We start from the raw sequence: 15,621 nt of genomic DNA on the forward strand, positions 1-15,621 counted from the left end.
TACATTATATAAACTGTTTCAATCTAGTATTTTGTAGTTGTAGTTGATGCTGTAGTTCTGTGTGACATTGCCTCTCTTGTCTTTTTTTAGACTGAACACATTCCTCCATATGATGTGGTGCCATCCATGAGGCCTGTGGTTCTGGTTGGACCTTCACTGAAAGGCTATGAGGTGAGCACTAAACATTATACAACCTTCCAAATTAGTTATCTAATGTGTTGTGTCTGTCAACAGGTGACAGATATGATGCAGAAAGCCCTGTTTGACTTTCTCAAACATCGCTTTGATGGACGGTGAGTTTAAAAAAACATTTCTCGTCTGTATACATAGAAGAATATTGTCAACATTTACTCATTTCTATGGCTTTACAATGAAATGTTATGGTGACAGGGTCTGCCAAGCTCCTAGTATTCAGAAAAATAGTTGTGTGATAATGTTTCATGGTTTTGAAAGCATGCGATAGCTTTAGCCGAGGAATCTTTCTTTCACATCATGTATTGTTATGCTGACAGGATTTCTATAACCCGAGTGACCGCTGACCTTTCTTTGGCCAAGAGATCGGTTCTCAACAAGAGACCCATCATGGAGAGGTCTAACACACGAACCAGTTTGGGTGAGAACATCACACACACCTGTCAGAGCTCAATAAAGATGGCCCAAGGCTGGAACATCACCTGGAACATCAATTGCCTGTTTGTTGATCTTGCATACTTAAACAATTGGTTTTATGTGATGAACTGAAAAATTCTGCTTATTTAAATATGTTAGTCTGTGTTAAAACTTTGAGATTGTGATTAGGCTGCATTTGAGCTTTGGAGCATTTTCTCCCTACTTTTTCTTGGGATTCGTGTTTTGTGGATGCTATCTGTCTGTTTGCCTACCCAGCTGAAGTACAAAGTGAGATCGAGAGAATATTTGAGCTGGCCAAAACTCTTCAGCTGGTGGTTCTAGATGCAGACACCATTAACCATCCAGCGCAGCTTGCTAAAACCTCGTTAGCTCCTATTATTGTGTACGTCAAGGTCACCTCGCCAAAGGTGAGTCTGATGAGCTTGTGTGCTCTGTCTGTCAGCAACAAAATAAATCCTTCATTGTCAAAACCAACCCAGTTTCTTTGATTCTCATTTGTCTTCTTTTTTTGGCAGGTCCTACAGCGATTGATAAAGTCGAGGGGTAAATCACAGAGCAAACACCTCAATGTTCAGATGATGGCAGCAGATAAACTGACTCAATGTCCTCCTGTAAGTTATTCAAGTTTAAACACACACACACACACAAAAACACACACACGCACACTTCCCTTAGGGAGGTGTTCAGAACACTGAAGATTCAACATTAGTGTTTGTATGCTAATGTTGTAGGGATCCATTTCTTATAGATTATTGAATAGTTCGGCATTGTACAATATTTCCTCCCCTTACAAAAGAAAGAGATAGGCTGAAGTTTTTAGGGCTTCCAAGATATTACATTATATACCAAAAAAAGTATTTTTCCAAAAAACATTTTGTTCTCTGGAACACAGAAGATATTTTGAGAAACTGTAATGATTGCTTGTTTTCATGCACTTACAGCACAAAGGAATAGGGACTGGAGCTTTCAGGTTTTAAGGACACAAAAGCACCATGAAAGTATAATCTCTTTCAGGGATGTTTGTAATAAATTGGTTAATTTTGTTTACAAAACCAGTTCTGAATATTCTTTCATGAAGCCTCACCAATAAGAGACAGGGTGGATGTCAATATTCTCATAATAACCGTAGTTGTCTGTTTCTCATGCAAAGCTACTGGATTAGAAAAAGAAACTAACAAAAAAAAAAAAACGGCTTGACTTTTATGGTGTTTTTGCTTCCTTTTTAAAGCTTGAAAGTACATAATCATTGCAATTTGGAATGGAAAAGAGTAACTAGTACTCATTCTTTAAAAATGTGTGTACATTTTTTGATGAACTATTCAAAATAACATAACTTCAACATAATTTAGCTGTTTGTCCTTTTCATAGATAGACCTGATTAGTTAAGGATTGTCAGTATGAGAAGTAAAGGGCATTCAATTTAGGGCACATTTGTTTGACTATTTATTGTGTGTTGTTTGGAAATGAAGGTACATTTCCACATCGTTAGGGAACTGGTGTAATTTGAAATGTTCCTCATTCTCACTTGATTGACTGGCCTTGCTACAGTTCTAGTGATGTAGACGCTTTCTTTTCCAAACCACATTCTGACAAAAGTCATGTTGCATGTTGTTCCATAGAGCCATCTCCCATCACCTGACCACCATCACAAGATATTTTATATAATATCTTCTAATCCCATCCCCCGCATGTCATCTTCTCCTCCACCCTGTCTCCCAATCAGGAGATGTTTGATGTCATTTTGGATGAGAACCAGTTGGAGGATGCCTGTGAGCACCTCTCTGAATATCTGGAGGTCTACTGGCGTGCCACTCATCTGCCCGGCACCACCCCTCTCAACCCTCTACTGGAGCAAAATCTGATGACCCCACCCTCAGCAATCTCCAGTCTACAAGTATGTTGGTTTTGTTTTGATGAGCGGAAACATTAAAAGAGTTTTAATATATAGATACGAGACGGAGCAATATGTTTGTTTGCATGCGCCTTTGGCTTTCAGGATAATCAAAGTAAGTTTACACGAAGGGATTATGAAACTTGTGTAATTGTATGGAAGCATAATAGCTTATTAAATCACGATATTCGCAATAGCCAGCAAAATCAAAAAGCAGATAGTTACATAAAAAAAGAAACAAGTTTGAGGTTTGCAGTCATGTTTGCACTGACCTAGTTACACCAGAGGCCGCCAGACTTAATATGTGTCCTCATCAATCAGCCAGGAAAGTAGTTCAGAGACTGTGCAAAACATAATCATCCGGAATATATAGATGGTGTTTGTATCAGATTTGAGAAATATAGCTTATATTTGTGATGTGTAGATCCATGTCTGCATCTACCTTATCGAAGAGCCAGTCAAATTCATTTAAATTATACAGCTGACCTCGAAAGGCAGAGAGTTGCAGTTTCACAGAAAAGGTTTTCAAGTCATAACCGATTTTCACTTGAATATGGGACACAGTTTGTAATGTAGACAGGCACTGTGGAACTAAAACAATGCTAAATAAAGTTATTAGCACTACAGTTCTCCGAGTTTTGGAGCCGCCTGTATATTCAAAGTTTCTCACTCCATTATACCGTTCTGCTTTAAGCAATAATTGGTCAATTCTATGTTGTGTTTAAGAAAAGAGATTAATTTAAAACTGATAATTTCTGACAACAGGATATTGGTCATTAAACATTTGTCTGTTCTGTCCTTTCCTCTCCTCCATATTTTCACTCTCTGTCTTTAAGTTGTCTTGGGTCCAGAGATGCTTGTAATACTGATATGTTGTAAGTCTCAATCTGTCTGTTCTGTGTCTCATTCATGCCTGACATCTTTGCAGTTCTCTGAAACACAGGAATTAATTGAGTGAACGCTTACAAACCTGCGGTGAGTAGGTGGGATGGTCCGACTGTTAAACAAAACCCCACCCTGATACTTCTTTACATCCTCCAATTCCTTCAATCCCTCCAAATGGAAATGGCCATCTGGTATCCTCATTGGAAAATCACTTAAAATAAATGTAAAAAAAGAAAAATCATATATGCAAATATATGATTTTGTTATGCTGTTTTTGGTGAAACATGTAACCCATTCACAGTTTTTATGTGGAAATGTCATTTGCCCAGTGGGGAAAAGGGAGTAATACAAAAGCTTTATGTTTAGAATTATGCAGGCCTTAAAATGACTTTTAATGTTCCAAAAGTACATTCAAATGTTCTCAATATGTAGTCAGTGTGTCTTAAGGTGTAGGCAATATTTCTAAAGCCTCGTTTCCACCAAGCAGTATGCTATAGAGCAGTACAGTATGTTTCAGGATGTTACACCCTGATCTGGCATTCCCCTTGTAGTACATGCAAGAGATCATTCTCTGTCAACCAATCAATGTTCTACAGTAAATCTAGCTCCTCCCTTCAGGTAATGGACTACTGTTTTAGGTGTCCCAATGGAATTGTCCCCAAAATAGTGGTACGGTTCGCTATTTTAGTACCATTCACAACTTCTGACAGTGAAAATGGAAATAACTGCAATACTGTACTGTACTGAACCATTCCACTTGGTGGAACCTAGCCATGAATGTGTAGGCAGCATTTCATGTGGTGTAGGCATTACATCTTCAAGCTGTAGGTAGCGTTAGTAAAGATGTACAATAGGCAGCTGTCAGGTATTGGTAAGGGAGGAACTCAGGTGCAGACAGGGATTCTCAACACAAAGGGTTTATTAAATACAAAAAGGGGAAAACAAAACCCACGAGGGGGAAAACAACAGCTAGGGCAGGAACTAAACAACTTAACAGGGCAGGATTGATAAGACAAACAAACTCTTGACACTAACTACAAACACTCACGGTAATACAAGGACTTCAGAGGGTACAGCACAATCTCACACACGATCACATAAGTAGAACACATCTGAGAAACACAATGAACCGACGCAGGACAGAGCACACTAGGAGATCTAAATAGGGGGAACAATTAAGACACGACAGGTGTTACAGATAGGACAATCACGACACGACTAGGATAACAAGGGGGGCGGGGCAAGGGAACGAGACAACACAAGCACATGGCCCAAAGACAAGGCCATGCGCTTGTACACAAAACAAGGGTCTGTCATGATCCTGCCTCAAGACTAGGAAAAATCAAGGACACGAGGGCAGGATCATGACAGAACCCCTCCCTTAAGGAGCGGCTTCCAGACGCTCCTCAAGGGAACATCAAACACGGGACATGACTGACATGACAGACTGGGACACAGACACAAACCAACAAGACATGACTAATAATAACAAAGGCAAACATGAAAACACAATGGCAGGGTTAGGGTGACATAACAAAAAAAACAAACAGGGAAGGGGAGGGGGCGGGACCACAAAGTTCATGGGGGACAGACCAGGGCGGGTGGGAGGGGTAGGAATCCTAGGAGGACAGGACGAAGGCTGACGACGGGGGGTACGGGCAGGTCTGGGTGGTGAGGGACGGGGAGGGGTCTCGGGACAACTGACAGGGGACATGACAGGACCAGACAAGGGACGCGGGACAACACTTACGGGACGCGGGGAGACGACATCTACTGGACACGGGGGGACCACAGGACACGGGGCCACATCAACAGGACACGGGGAGACCACGGCTGGACACGGGGAGACAACATCTACGGGACACGGGGGGACAACATCTACGGGACACGGGGGGACAACATCTACGGGACACGGGGGGACAACATCTACGGGACACGGGGCCACATCAACAGGACACGGGGAGACAACGGCTGGACATTTGGGACTTCTGGGGGCAGGGTCAGGGGACAAGACAGGACTGACGGGGATTTCTAAAATTTGGACAAGACGGGACAAATAATCAGAAAATGCTTTAGCAGCTAGGACAATTGGCATCTCCTTATGAGATGAAACCGACTGTACAAGAGTCTTTGCTGCAGAGTCGGCCGCGGCTCTCTCCTCCGCTCTCACGACTGCCGACTTGCATACAGCTTTCTTTCCCGGCTCGGGCACGCTAGCGCTCACCGCTGCTGACTCGGACACGCTCACTGCTGCTGGCTCGGGCACGCTCACTGCTGCTGGCTCGGGCGCGCCAGCGCTCTCCGCTGCTGGCTCGGGCAAGCTCACCGCTGCTGGGTCGGGCACGCCAGCGCTCACCGCTGCTGGCACGGGCACGCCAGCGCTCTCCGCTGCTGGCACGGGCACGCCCACCGCTGCTGGCACGGGCACGCCAGCGCTCTCCGCTGCTGGCACGGGCACGCCAGCGCTCTCCGCTGCTGGCACGGGCACGCCAGCGCTCTCCGCTGCTGGCACGGGAGGAAACGGGGTCACAGGACCGGCAGGCCCCCTCTTCCTCCTCTTCCTCCTTGGGCGCGGTGCAGAGACCACAGCTGGGTCAGAGGCGGGTTGGGGGAGTTCGGTCTCTGGCAGGGCTGACTCCGACGATTCCGAGGCAGACTCCCACGATAACCGTCTCCCTCGCTTCCCGGGGAGACCGACGGGTGTGGGAGGCACCTCAGGACTCGGTGAGGGATGTGCCTGATCCCCCAGAGTGGCCACGGCCAGGATACGACCCTCTGGAACCGTTGGCAGCTGGGTAGGTGGCGACCTCTGGGGCTCCTCCTCTCGCCCGCTCGCTCCGGAATGACCTCCCCTGGTCCCCCGGAACACCACAAGGCGAGAGCCCTCAAAACAATCTCGCTTGCTGGCTGACAACATCCAGTATTGCCTCCTGTCTGCTGAGTTCCCTTGTGGTCGGTTCATTCTGTCAGGTATTGGTAAGGGAGGAACTCAGGTGCAGACAGGGATTCTCAACACAAAGGGTTTATTAAATACAAAAAGGGGAAAACAAAACCCACGAGGGGGAAAACAACAGCTAGGGCAGGAACTAAACAACTTAACAGGGCAGGATTGATAAGACAAACAAACTCTTGACACTAACTACAAACACTCACGGTAATACAAGGACTTCAGAGGGTACAGCACAATCTCACACACGATCACATAAGTAGAACACATCTGAGAAACACAATGAACCGACGCAGGACAGAGCACACTAGGAGATCTAAATAGGGGGAACAATTAAGACACGACAGGTGTTACAGATAGGACAATCACGACACGACAAGGATAACAAGGGGGGCGGGGCAAGGGAACGAGACAACACAAGCACATGGCCCAAAGACAAGGCCATGCGCTTGTACACAAAACAAGGGTCTGTCATGATCCTGCCTCAAGACTAGGAAAAATCAAGGACACGAGGGCAGGATCATGACAGGCAGCATGTCTTTAAAGTGTAGGCAGTATTTGCAAAGCTGCAGGCAGTGCATCTTAAAGTGTAGACAGTGGGTCTAAGGCAGGGTTCTTCAAATCTTGTCCTGGAGGGCCAATGCACTGCAGAGTTTAGCTCCAACCTTGTTCGAACTCACCTAACTGAGATTTTCAAATGATCCTGAAAACCTTGATTAGTTTATTCAGGTGTGTTTGATTTATGTTGGAGCTAAACCCTGCAGGAAAGTGGACCTCAAAAACCAGAGTTGGTTCAGAACTTCAGGTGTGTTTGAATAAGGTTTCAGGACAATAGCTTTCCAGGAGCAGAGTTGGAGATTTTCTAAAGCAGTCTCTAAAGATGTAGGCCAGGGCTATCAAATTAAGTTCCTAGAGGGCCACTGTCCTGCAGATTTTAGATCCAATCCAAACACACCCAAACCAGCTAATCAAGGTTCTCAGGATTCTTAGGAACTTCCAGGCATGTGTTCTGGAGCTAGGCCAGGGGTAGGCAAGTTCAGTCGTTGAGATCTGCAGTCCTGCAGCGTTCAGCTCCAACCCTGAAAAACATTTCACTTGTCTGTAGCCTTAGTAATCCTGAAGAAATTGATGAGCCTGCTCAGGTGTGTTTGATTAGGGATGGAGCTTAACTCTAGGATCAGACTTGTCTACCCCTGGTGTAGGCAATAGGCGTTTCTCAATGTCAAGGATACTTCCTTGGTAGGACTGATCCTTCCAAGTCACTTCCTTCAGAGGCTAGGCGAGACTCCTCTTCGCATTCGGAGAACACGTCAATGGAACAGGCTAGCAAGTGAATGTAATTGCGTCATTACATCAGTGTAAAGGTCCGTTTGAATAACGCTGTGAATGGTACCTTTAAATTACTTTGGACAACTTAACTAGTTATTTATAAAAGAAATGCAGATGAAGCAACCAATTGTTAAATGACAGGTCCGGTTCAGTTAACCATTTGTTTTTGTATAATTTACAATATCAATACGGTAGTAATTTGTACTGGCATTTAAACGTCAAACTTTACTTATATTTACTACAGTTATAACAAATGTTTGGTAACTTAAAAACCACTAACGCTCCGACAACGGTAATGTTCGACATTTTTTAATTTTTGAACTAACGTTAGATTGCAAAGCTGCGCGCATAGGATTGTGGGTGATTTGAGAGCGCGAAGAGCGCGAAGGATACACATATGCATCCTTTCCTGTGTATGGGATATTCTTCGAACGAAGGACTCAGTCCTTGGTTGAAATTCCGAGGATCCTCGACATTGGAACAGTCCTTCGACGGATGTCAATGACGTAGCATCCTCGAAATACTGGCTTCCGAGGATCCTTCCTTGACATTGAGAAACACCTAAGGTTGTTCCTAACCTTGTTCCTGGACTGTTGTGGGGCTCCAGAAATTTGGTTGGGAACCTCTGTCCTAAGATGTAGGTGATGCTTCTAAATGTTTGGCTGCATCTCTAAAGGTATAGGCCGCCTTTATAAAGATGTAGGTAGTATTTGAAAGAGTGTAGGTGGCATACCTGAAGAAGGCAGCTTTTCTAAAGCTGTAGACAGCGCTTATAATGATTTCAGTAGCATTTCTAAACGTGTGGGCAGCTTGTCTTAAGTCCTGAACACACTGCATGGCGATATGTCTGTTGTATGTGTGTTATAGTGTACAAGTCATCATACAGTCTACACACATCATAGCCAAGTTTATTAGATCCATGTCGCACAGTGCGACATGCAATGATCTTATAGGATTGCTAAAATCGTGCAGTGTGTTTGGGGCTTTAAGGTGTTGACAGTGTTTCTAATGGTGTAGGCAGCATTGGCAAGGTGTAGGCCTTGGGCAGAATTTCTAAAGGTGGAGGCACAGTTTGTAAAGGTGTAAACAGCATTTCTATTGGTTGGAGGTCAGAAATGAAATTGATTAAATTTAGGGCAAATAGTCACATGCTTTCTGGCACTTCCTAACCGTCCATTTCACTCCTTGTTGAAACTTTTTATGTCAAATGATGTAATCTTCCATATGGCAGTGCAAACTTTCCATTTGACAAGGCCTATTTTTCTATGATTTCTGTTGTGTTATGTACTTACCCCTCTACACTTTTCGCTTAATTTGTTGAGATTAGAGCGAGCTGCACATACAGTCATCCCTGACTCCTCTGTTTATGCACCTTGCTGATTGATATTAACACCATAGAACCTCCATAAGATCAGTTCACAAAGCAGATACAGTTGCCTGTTTTCCTATGTTATAAAGAAACTTGTTGATTTTCTGAATTTGGAAAAGAGGCTGTATCTGACCACACCGATTGATGCTTTGTGAATGTAACAACCCTTCTAACTTTGAATGCAACCTCCTTGTTTCATCGTAACCTGAATCTTTTTGCTCCAGAGGAAAATGCATAGCAATCTGTAATGCACAGCAGTTTGATCTTAGACCTAGAACCTAAAGGCTTTGTTCAGACAGGCAGCAAAAATGAGATCCTTGCCACATGTGACTCAAATCCATTCAGTCTGAAAAGCTTATGCACTTCTGACAAACCTAACCCAAGTCAGTCCTTAAAATCGGATTAAAAAACAAGTCCAATTTGTGTGCAGTATGAACAAAGCCATAGCACCCAGTCACTTTAAATTTCCTCATTGGCAGGACTTGTCTACTAAACTTATTTTCACCTCTTTGCACATTACATGTTCTATATTTGTCTGTTTTTTGTCTTTACGGGATCTCCTAAATGAGATATTTTTCTTTGGAGTGAAACAGAAAGAGGAAACATGTGACCTCAATATGGTTCAGAGTTGTTATCTCTCTCGTTTCTGTCTCAGAACCAGCAGCTGTCGCCTGCCGGGGGTGGAGGGGGAGTGGAAGAGGAGGAGCAGGGCGAGCAGGACAGCCTCATGCCCTCCGACGAGGCTAGTGACTCTCGTTCCCTCCGCCGAGGCGGCTCTAGCTCCCTGCACCCCCCGGAGGATGAGGAAGAGGAGGAGGAGGAGGAGGAAGATGATTTCGAACCCCACCACCCTCACCCATACCGGGATGTGTATCCGCCCAACCGTAACCACCCTGGTGGCATCCACAGCGCTAACGGACACGAATCACAGGACCGACTCCTGCAGCAGCGAGACTCGCAGGACGGACACAACCAACGGAACAACCGCCAGCGCACGAGAGCCTGGCCAAGAGACAACTACTGAGCGCCTGTCTGCAGGAGTCTGGAGGAGAGGGTTGGGTTGTGAATAGGGTGATGGGAACTGGTGAGGAACAGGAAACGCACAGTGCGTGTGTATGCGTGTGAACGCGTGCTTGTGGATGAAGCTGCCCGCGGCTGATGAAAAGATCCTGTTGTTTTCTAAGCTTATGTAGTTGTTATTGTTTGAGGCACTGCACTACATTTGCTTTTAAAAGACAGGGCAGCTTTTCTCTTTTAAGACCACATGCATGTTCATATCGAAACATTATTTGAGCTTCCTCTGAAACCCCACCCCAAGTCAATTAAAAAAGTTTTTATAAACTTTATTATTGTGCGTATCATACGCTCTCCCTGATCTTAATGAGCACAAAAGGCATTATGGGGAAAGGAAGAGTACTTTTATAGCATGGGGTGTGAGTCACAATGAAAGATATTGTAGCATTTTGTTGCATCTTACTTTAATGGCTTCTCTTTTGCTAGCGCTCTTGTAAATGCGAGTATTACACACAATTTTTTGGTTCAAGCCCTCAGTCATGGTGTTGTCTGATTTGAGTCCATATGCACTTGTCTTAATATGAGTTGTTTATTGCTCCTCATCTGGACATCGTTCAGGCAACTGACATGATTAGTCATTTTCACAGTCTTGTTTACAGATGTAGCAAGCATTGCCATTTGCAAAGCACCATGTAAATGCTGTGTATGTAGGAAAGGAATTCAGGGTTACGCTCTGCTTTCGTAGAGTGAAATATTATTTGGACTATAGTCTTGGTTTGCACATGAGGTGAATTTGAACTCCAGAATGAAGAGAAGCAGTCGATCGTCCTCCATTTTCGTACTGCTGCATAAAGAAAGAACCTAATTCAGTCAGTGTCACTGGTTTCTTTTTCTGGGAAATGAGAAGGACTGAAAACCGAAGTTATTTTATCATTTAACAGTGAATTAGAAAACACATATTCGATTTTTATGTCCGTGATATTTTTTAATGTGATAGATGTCAGTTTTGGGATAGTCATGTTGTTGCTCTGTGACTTGATTGAGTTGAAAGTTGGTCTAGGTTCATATAATATATAGTATCATTTATTTGTTGACCATATCAGAGATTACAGCCAATCAACTTAAGGCATCTTGGTCTGTATTTGAACTTGCATGCACATTAGCTAGACTAACCTGATATTTATAGCTAAAGAAGCTTAATTTAGATTTTTTTTGTATAGTTTCTGGGTGATTTGAAAATTTTTTGAATGGTTGGCAAACAGTTTTGGCGAGCTCCCTATTTAAGTAGATAGGAGTTGTACTTGCATGACTGGAAACTAGCATTACCAAAATGGCCGCTGAATAAACTGCCTCAGAAGGAATTTGTCTTTACCAAGAAGAATGTGTCTTTTAAAAGTGAGTGATCTTCCTCTGTCCTCCATTTCTCACCACTCTTTCCCCTCCGAGGCTTTGGGCATCTAACAGGGCGGTTACCGTGGCCTACTTAAAAACATAGCGTCACATATTGCTTTGGCGACAAGTTGATTGCTAGCTAGCTTAATTACCTTCATGGTGGTTACATTAGCATATATCAACCAGGTTGTGTTACAACCAGATCCAGTCCCTTTTCTCATTACCATGACTCTAGACTCGGATGTTACCTGTAGCAGTTTAGGCTAAGGTTTATCCAATATAGGACCATTCAAACTGGCCTTAATACTTGTATCTTTACCACTGCATGTCTCAAATACAATTATTTAGGACTATTTGCACATTAGGGTTGGAACAGGACCTTTAAAACACTTTAAGTATATTAGAGTAGAAAATTCTACTCTGTTTTTTTTGTTTTTAATTTAAAATCTGCAACAAAATATTAGTAACGCATCTAAGAATAGCTAGTGTATATATATTGAATGAAACTTCACCAGATCCTGAGTATAATTCTTTTAAAAATGTTACTTTGTATTTATGGATCTGTGTGATTTTTAAGAAATGTTGCGATGTTTACAAAGTCAGGATTGCTCTCACTCAGAGATTGTTGACGTGAGAAGCACTGAAGTATGTTACTTCAGTTGTTGTACAGTTATGTAAAGTCACATAAAGTTGCAGTACACTCCCATGTAGCGCTGTAGGTGTCGGTTTAGTTCTTTTAGAAGAAAACTTACAGTTAAAACATCTAAGTATTATTAATTATTGTGATGGCCTAGATTCCATTGCATATCCAAATATCGCCATCCAGAAAGAGAAATCCTTTATTTTTCTTCAGAATTACTCTTTCCAATTTAATGCAATGTTTATCCATAGGACGTGTATTGAAGTATGATTTCACATAGACTACACAGTTCCTTCCAAACATGCACAGTGACTTGAGTGAATGTATAGTTGCATGCCTTAACACTTCTAGTCCTAAGCACTAATGTATTGTCCTCCAGAGAGATGGTGCTAAATTGACTGTCCCTCAGTTGATTGTGTTGCATTGATTGTACTGGATCCGTACACTCCCAGAATGCACTTTCGGAAACATCCGCCCTCATTTAAGATTGTAAAGACTTGTCTTATTGACCAAAATTGATGCCTGATATGAAGATTGAGCCATCAGTGTGTCCATAATATCATCATCACCATAGTATGTTAGCATCTTAGCTTAATGCTGCAGGGTTTTTATGTAGAGTATATACCAGATATACCCCGAAATCCAAACAGGAAAAACAACATTTTACTGATGTGTTGAATGCTGAAGCCTGAAACATACTCTACGCAAGTATGTGAACATTCAAAATGTGTCAGATCGCAGTTCTCTTGATTGCCATGACAGTCATTGACGTGATAGAGAAACTTCCCATATAATAAGATGCATTGTATGCTATAGTGCCCCTTGTGGCAATACTGAGAATGCAATCAAAATCACATCATTATAAGCATTTCTGTTTATGAACGATAATGTGTGTAGCCTATGTTTAGAACTAAAAGAGGCTTTTCATGTCATTTTGAAGAAATCAATCAATTACCTGTTAGCAAGCCACATTGTGCGTTGATCTCAGGTCAATAGACAAGTCACCGTATCTTCCCAGCTCTTTGTGTCTCTGCTCTGGACACTGTGTTTACAGCACCGATCTTGAAGGAAAACTTTGCATCGGCCATTTAGAGGGTCACGGGAAATGTACATGTTCTGGTGTGTGTAAGTCAGGGTAATAGTCCACTAACAAATGCCTTGACCAATCCTCTCTTTAAGTGTACTGCATCTTTATTTGCTATCAACATGTCTCACTTTAATCTATTGTTCTATATTTAAAAAGTAAAAAAAAGGAAAAAAAAATCAAGAGCATGACCGAAAAAAAAAAACATTTCTATGCAAGTGTTGCATGTGATCTGATTGTTTCTGATCTCCTTTAGTACTGCATTGATTCTTGTAAGTATTATTCTATTTAGTAAGACCCTCTTTTATACTGAGCACAGACAAGGGGCTTCTGCCACAAAGTTCATTTTCTTTCAATTGCTCTTTTTCAATCTCATGGGCTTCAATACCTCCACTGTTATTTATTTTAACACTTCACCATAGCACATATTTGGATTGATGTAATAAAGAAATGTTCCAGGTTCAAGTTAAGCTGTAATGACACAATCTGATCACAAGAACATTAAACATTAAATATAATAATTAGACTGAAAGAAAAACAATTGCTTACTAACCTTGTATGAATTTATATCTCATTTTTAACTCTTGTCATGGTCATTAAAAGCATAATCGCTGAAAAACACAATCAGATATTCATTCATATAAAGTTTTGTAATCGATATAAGCACTTTAACAAAACCCTCTAGAATGTTCTGCTCCATAGAGTTCCATAATGGGTCCATTACTGTCCATTACAAGCCCAAATTGTGTGTCAGCAGAATTCAGCTTGTTTTTAACTTGGAACATTCCTTTTAATAGCATTGATTAGATACTTTATGTAAGTCAAGAACTTGCATTGTTGTAGCTGAAGACGATGATGAAGACGAAGATGATTTATATGATCCACAATGCACCGTGTAAAAGAGCATGTGTACTGTGTGATAAACTGTATGAGGTTCTGTCACAGTTTAACGAGATTTGCATGTCTTAATACATGTACATGATACACCATTTTCCCTCTATATCTGTTATGGCATAACATTGTTTTCTAGTGGACCAATACAGAATCCATAACAAACACCGATTATTTATTTTTTCTTTCCGAGGTATTAAGAAGCACAATTTTTACAACGGCTATGATTTGAGTCTTCTGTCTTCTGTATGCAATACAAACATGGAAAGAGAACGCCTTAGAACATTAACACTTCCTCTCCTGTGTAAGTAGAGAAAAAGATATTGCACTATTTTTATTTTTTGACGTCAGCTTTGTAATGCAATAAATGCACTATAGTTAGAACAATAATTGCAATGGACACTTAACTGGTCCTCAGGCGTGATGTATATACACACCTTCTCTCTCTCGCCCCTTCATCTTTCTGACATCACACAAAAAAATTGAATCCTGCCTGATGCTGTATATGCTCTCTATTTAAAGAAAATGGCACTAATTATAATAAAAAACCTAAACATTTTATGTACTTTAAACAGTCCAGTCATGTCTCAATTGTTTAATCATTGCTCACATTGGTTACAAAGGGGTTTTGTTCTATTTTATCTTTCTTTATCTTTTAAAAATATACCAAAGAATTATGCATCACTGCTGTTTTGTCTTACAAAAGCTATCAACAATATTATTTATCAGTGTTAGGCAGTTACAGTAATAATATTCATTTTGGCAGTAACTAGTAGTGTAACTAATTACTAATAATTATATTCCAGTTCCAGTCTGCTTCACAGTATAATAATACCGGTGTGTGAAGAGATGAAAATTTACACTTTAATTTTGATTGCTCAAAATCACTCCTTAAAGAGATTGTTCACCCAAAAATTAAGTGGTAAGCCATTAATGGTTCAAACCTTAAAGGTATGAAGTGACAATAATATTTTTTGTAAATTAATTAAACAAAAATAACAACTTTATTCAACAATTCCTTTGTCAACAGTCTCCTCTGTCTCTCTGTTTCTGTGTATTTAACTTTGATTTGAAAAAAAAAACCAGCGCATTCTTGTGGTGCAGCTGACACAGAAGAGCATACGCAGCATACACAAAGACACAGAGGAGACTGTTGAAGTCGTAATAAATAAATAAAAAAAATTTTTTTTTTTCTTTGTTAACAAAAAGTATTCTCGTTGCTTCATAACGTTATAGTTGAACCACTGATGGCAGACGGACTATTCTGACGATATCTTACTTTTCTGGACCTTGACACTGTTATTTACTTGGCAGTCCATGGGACAGTCACAACCCTCCCGGTTTTCATCCAAAATATCTAACATTTTGTTCTGAAGAAAAACAAAGCTTTTATGGGTGTGGAACAACGTGTAAGACCTTTGTTCATCTTCGGAACACAAATTAATATATTTTTGATGCATTCTCTGACCCTCCATAGATAGCAAAACATGATCAAGGTCCAGAAACGTAGCAAAGACATCGTTAAAATAAACCATGTGACATCATTGGT

General features: G+C 41.4%; 1 protein-coding gene across 4 annotated transcripts in view; it reads left to right on the forward strand.

Annotated features, from left to right (window-relative positions):
- Nucleotides 1-14,633, forward strand: part of cacnb3a (calcium channel, voltage-dependent, beta 3a) — a 41,895-nt gene extending 27,262 nt beyond the window's left edge. Inside the window, exons 8-15 of one of the 4 annotated variants that reach the window (XM_026199364.1) lie at nucleotides 91-171; nucleotides 235-293; nucleotides 513-613; nucleotides 886-1,037; nucleotides 1,146-1,241; nucleotides 2,354-2,524; nucleotides 3,450-3,496; nucleotides 9,707-9,753. In XM_026199364.1, the coding sequence (XP_026055149.1) occupies nucleotides 91-171; nucleotides 235-293; nucleotides 513-613; nucleotides 886-1,037; nucleotides 1,146-1,241; nucleotides 2,354-2,524; nucleotides 3,450-3,479 (690 nt within the window). In that variant the 3' untranslated portion in view covers nucleotides 3,480-3,496; nucleotides 9,707-9,753. Of the gene's footprint in view, nucleotides 1-90; nucleotides 172-234; nucleotides 294-512; nucleotides 614-885; nucleotides 1,038-1,145; nucleotides 1,242-2,249; nucleotides 2,525-3,449; nucleotides 3,497-9,706 lie in introns of those variants that run through there. The other 3 variants (XM_026199362.1, XM_026199363.1, XM_026199361.1) reach the window with 3 other exon arrangements.
- The last annotated feature ends 988 nt before the right edge of the window (nucleotides 14,634-15,621 follow it).

Source organism: Carassius auratus, chromosome 23, assembly GCF_003368295.1.
Source record: "Carassius auratus strain Wakin chromosome 23, ASM336829v1, whole genome shotgun sequence".
Classification (NCBI taxonomy): Eukaryota; Metazoa; Chordata; class Actinopteri; order Cypriniformes; family Cyprinidae; genus Carassius; species Carassius auratus.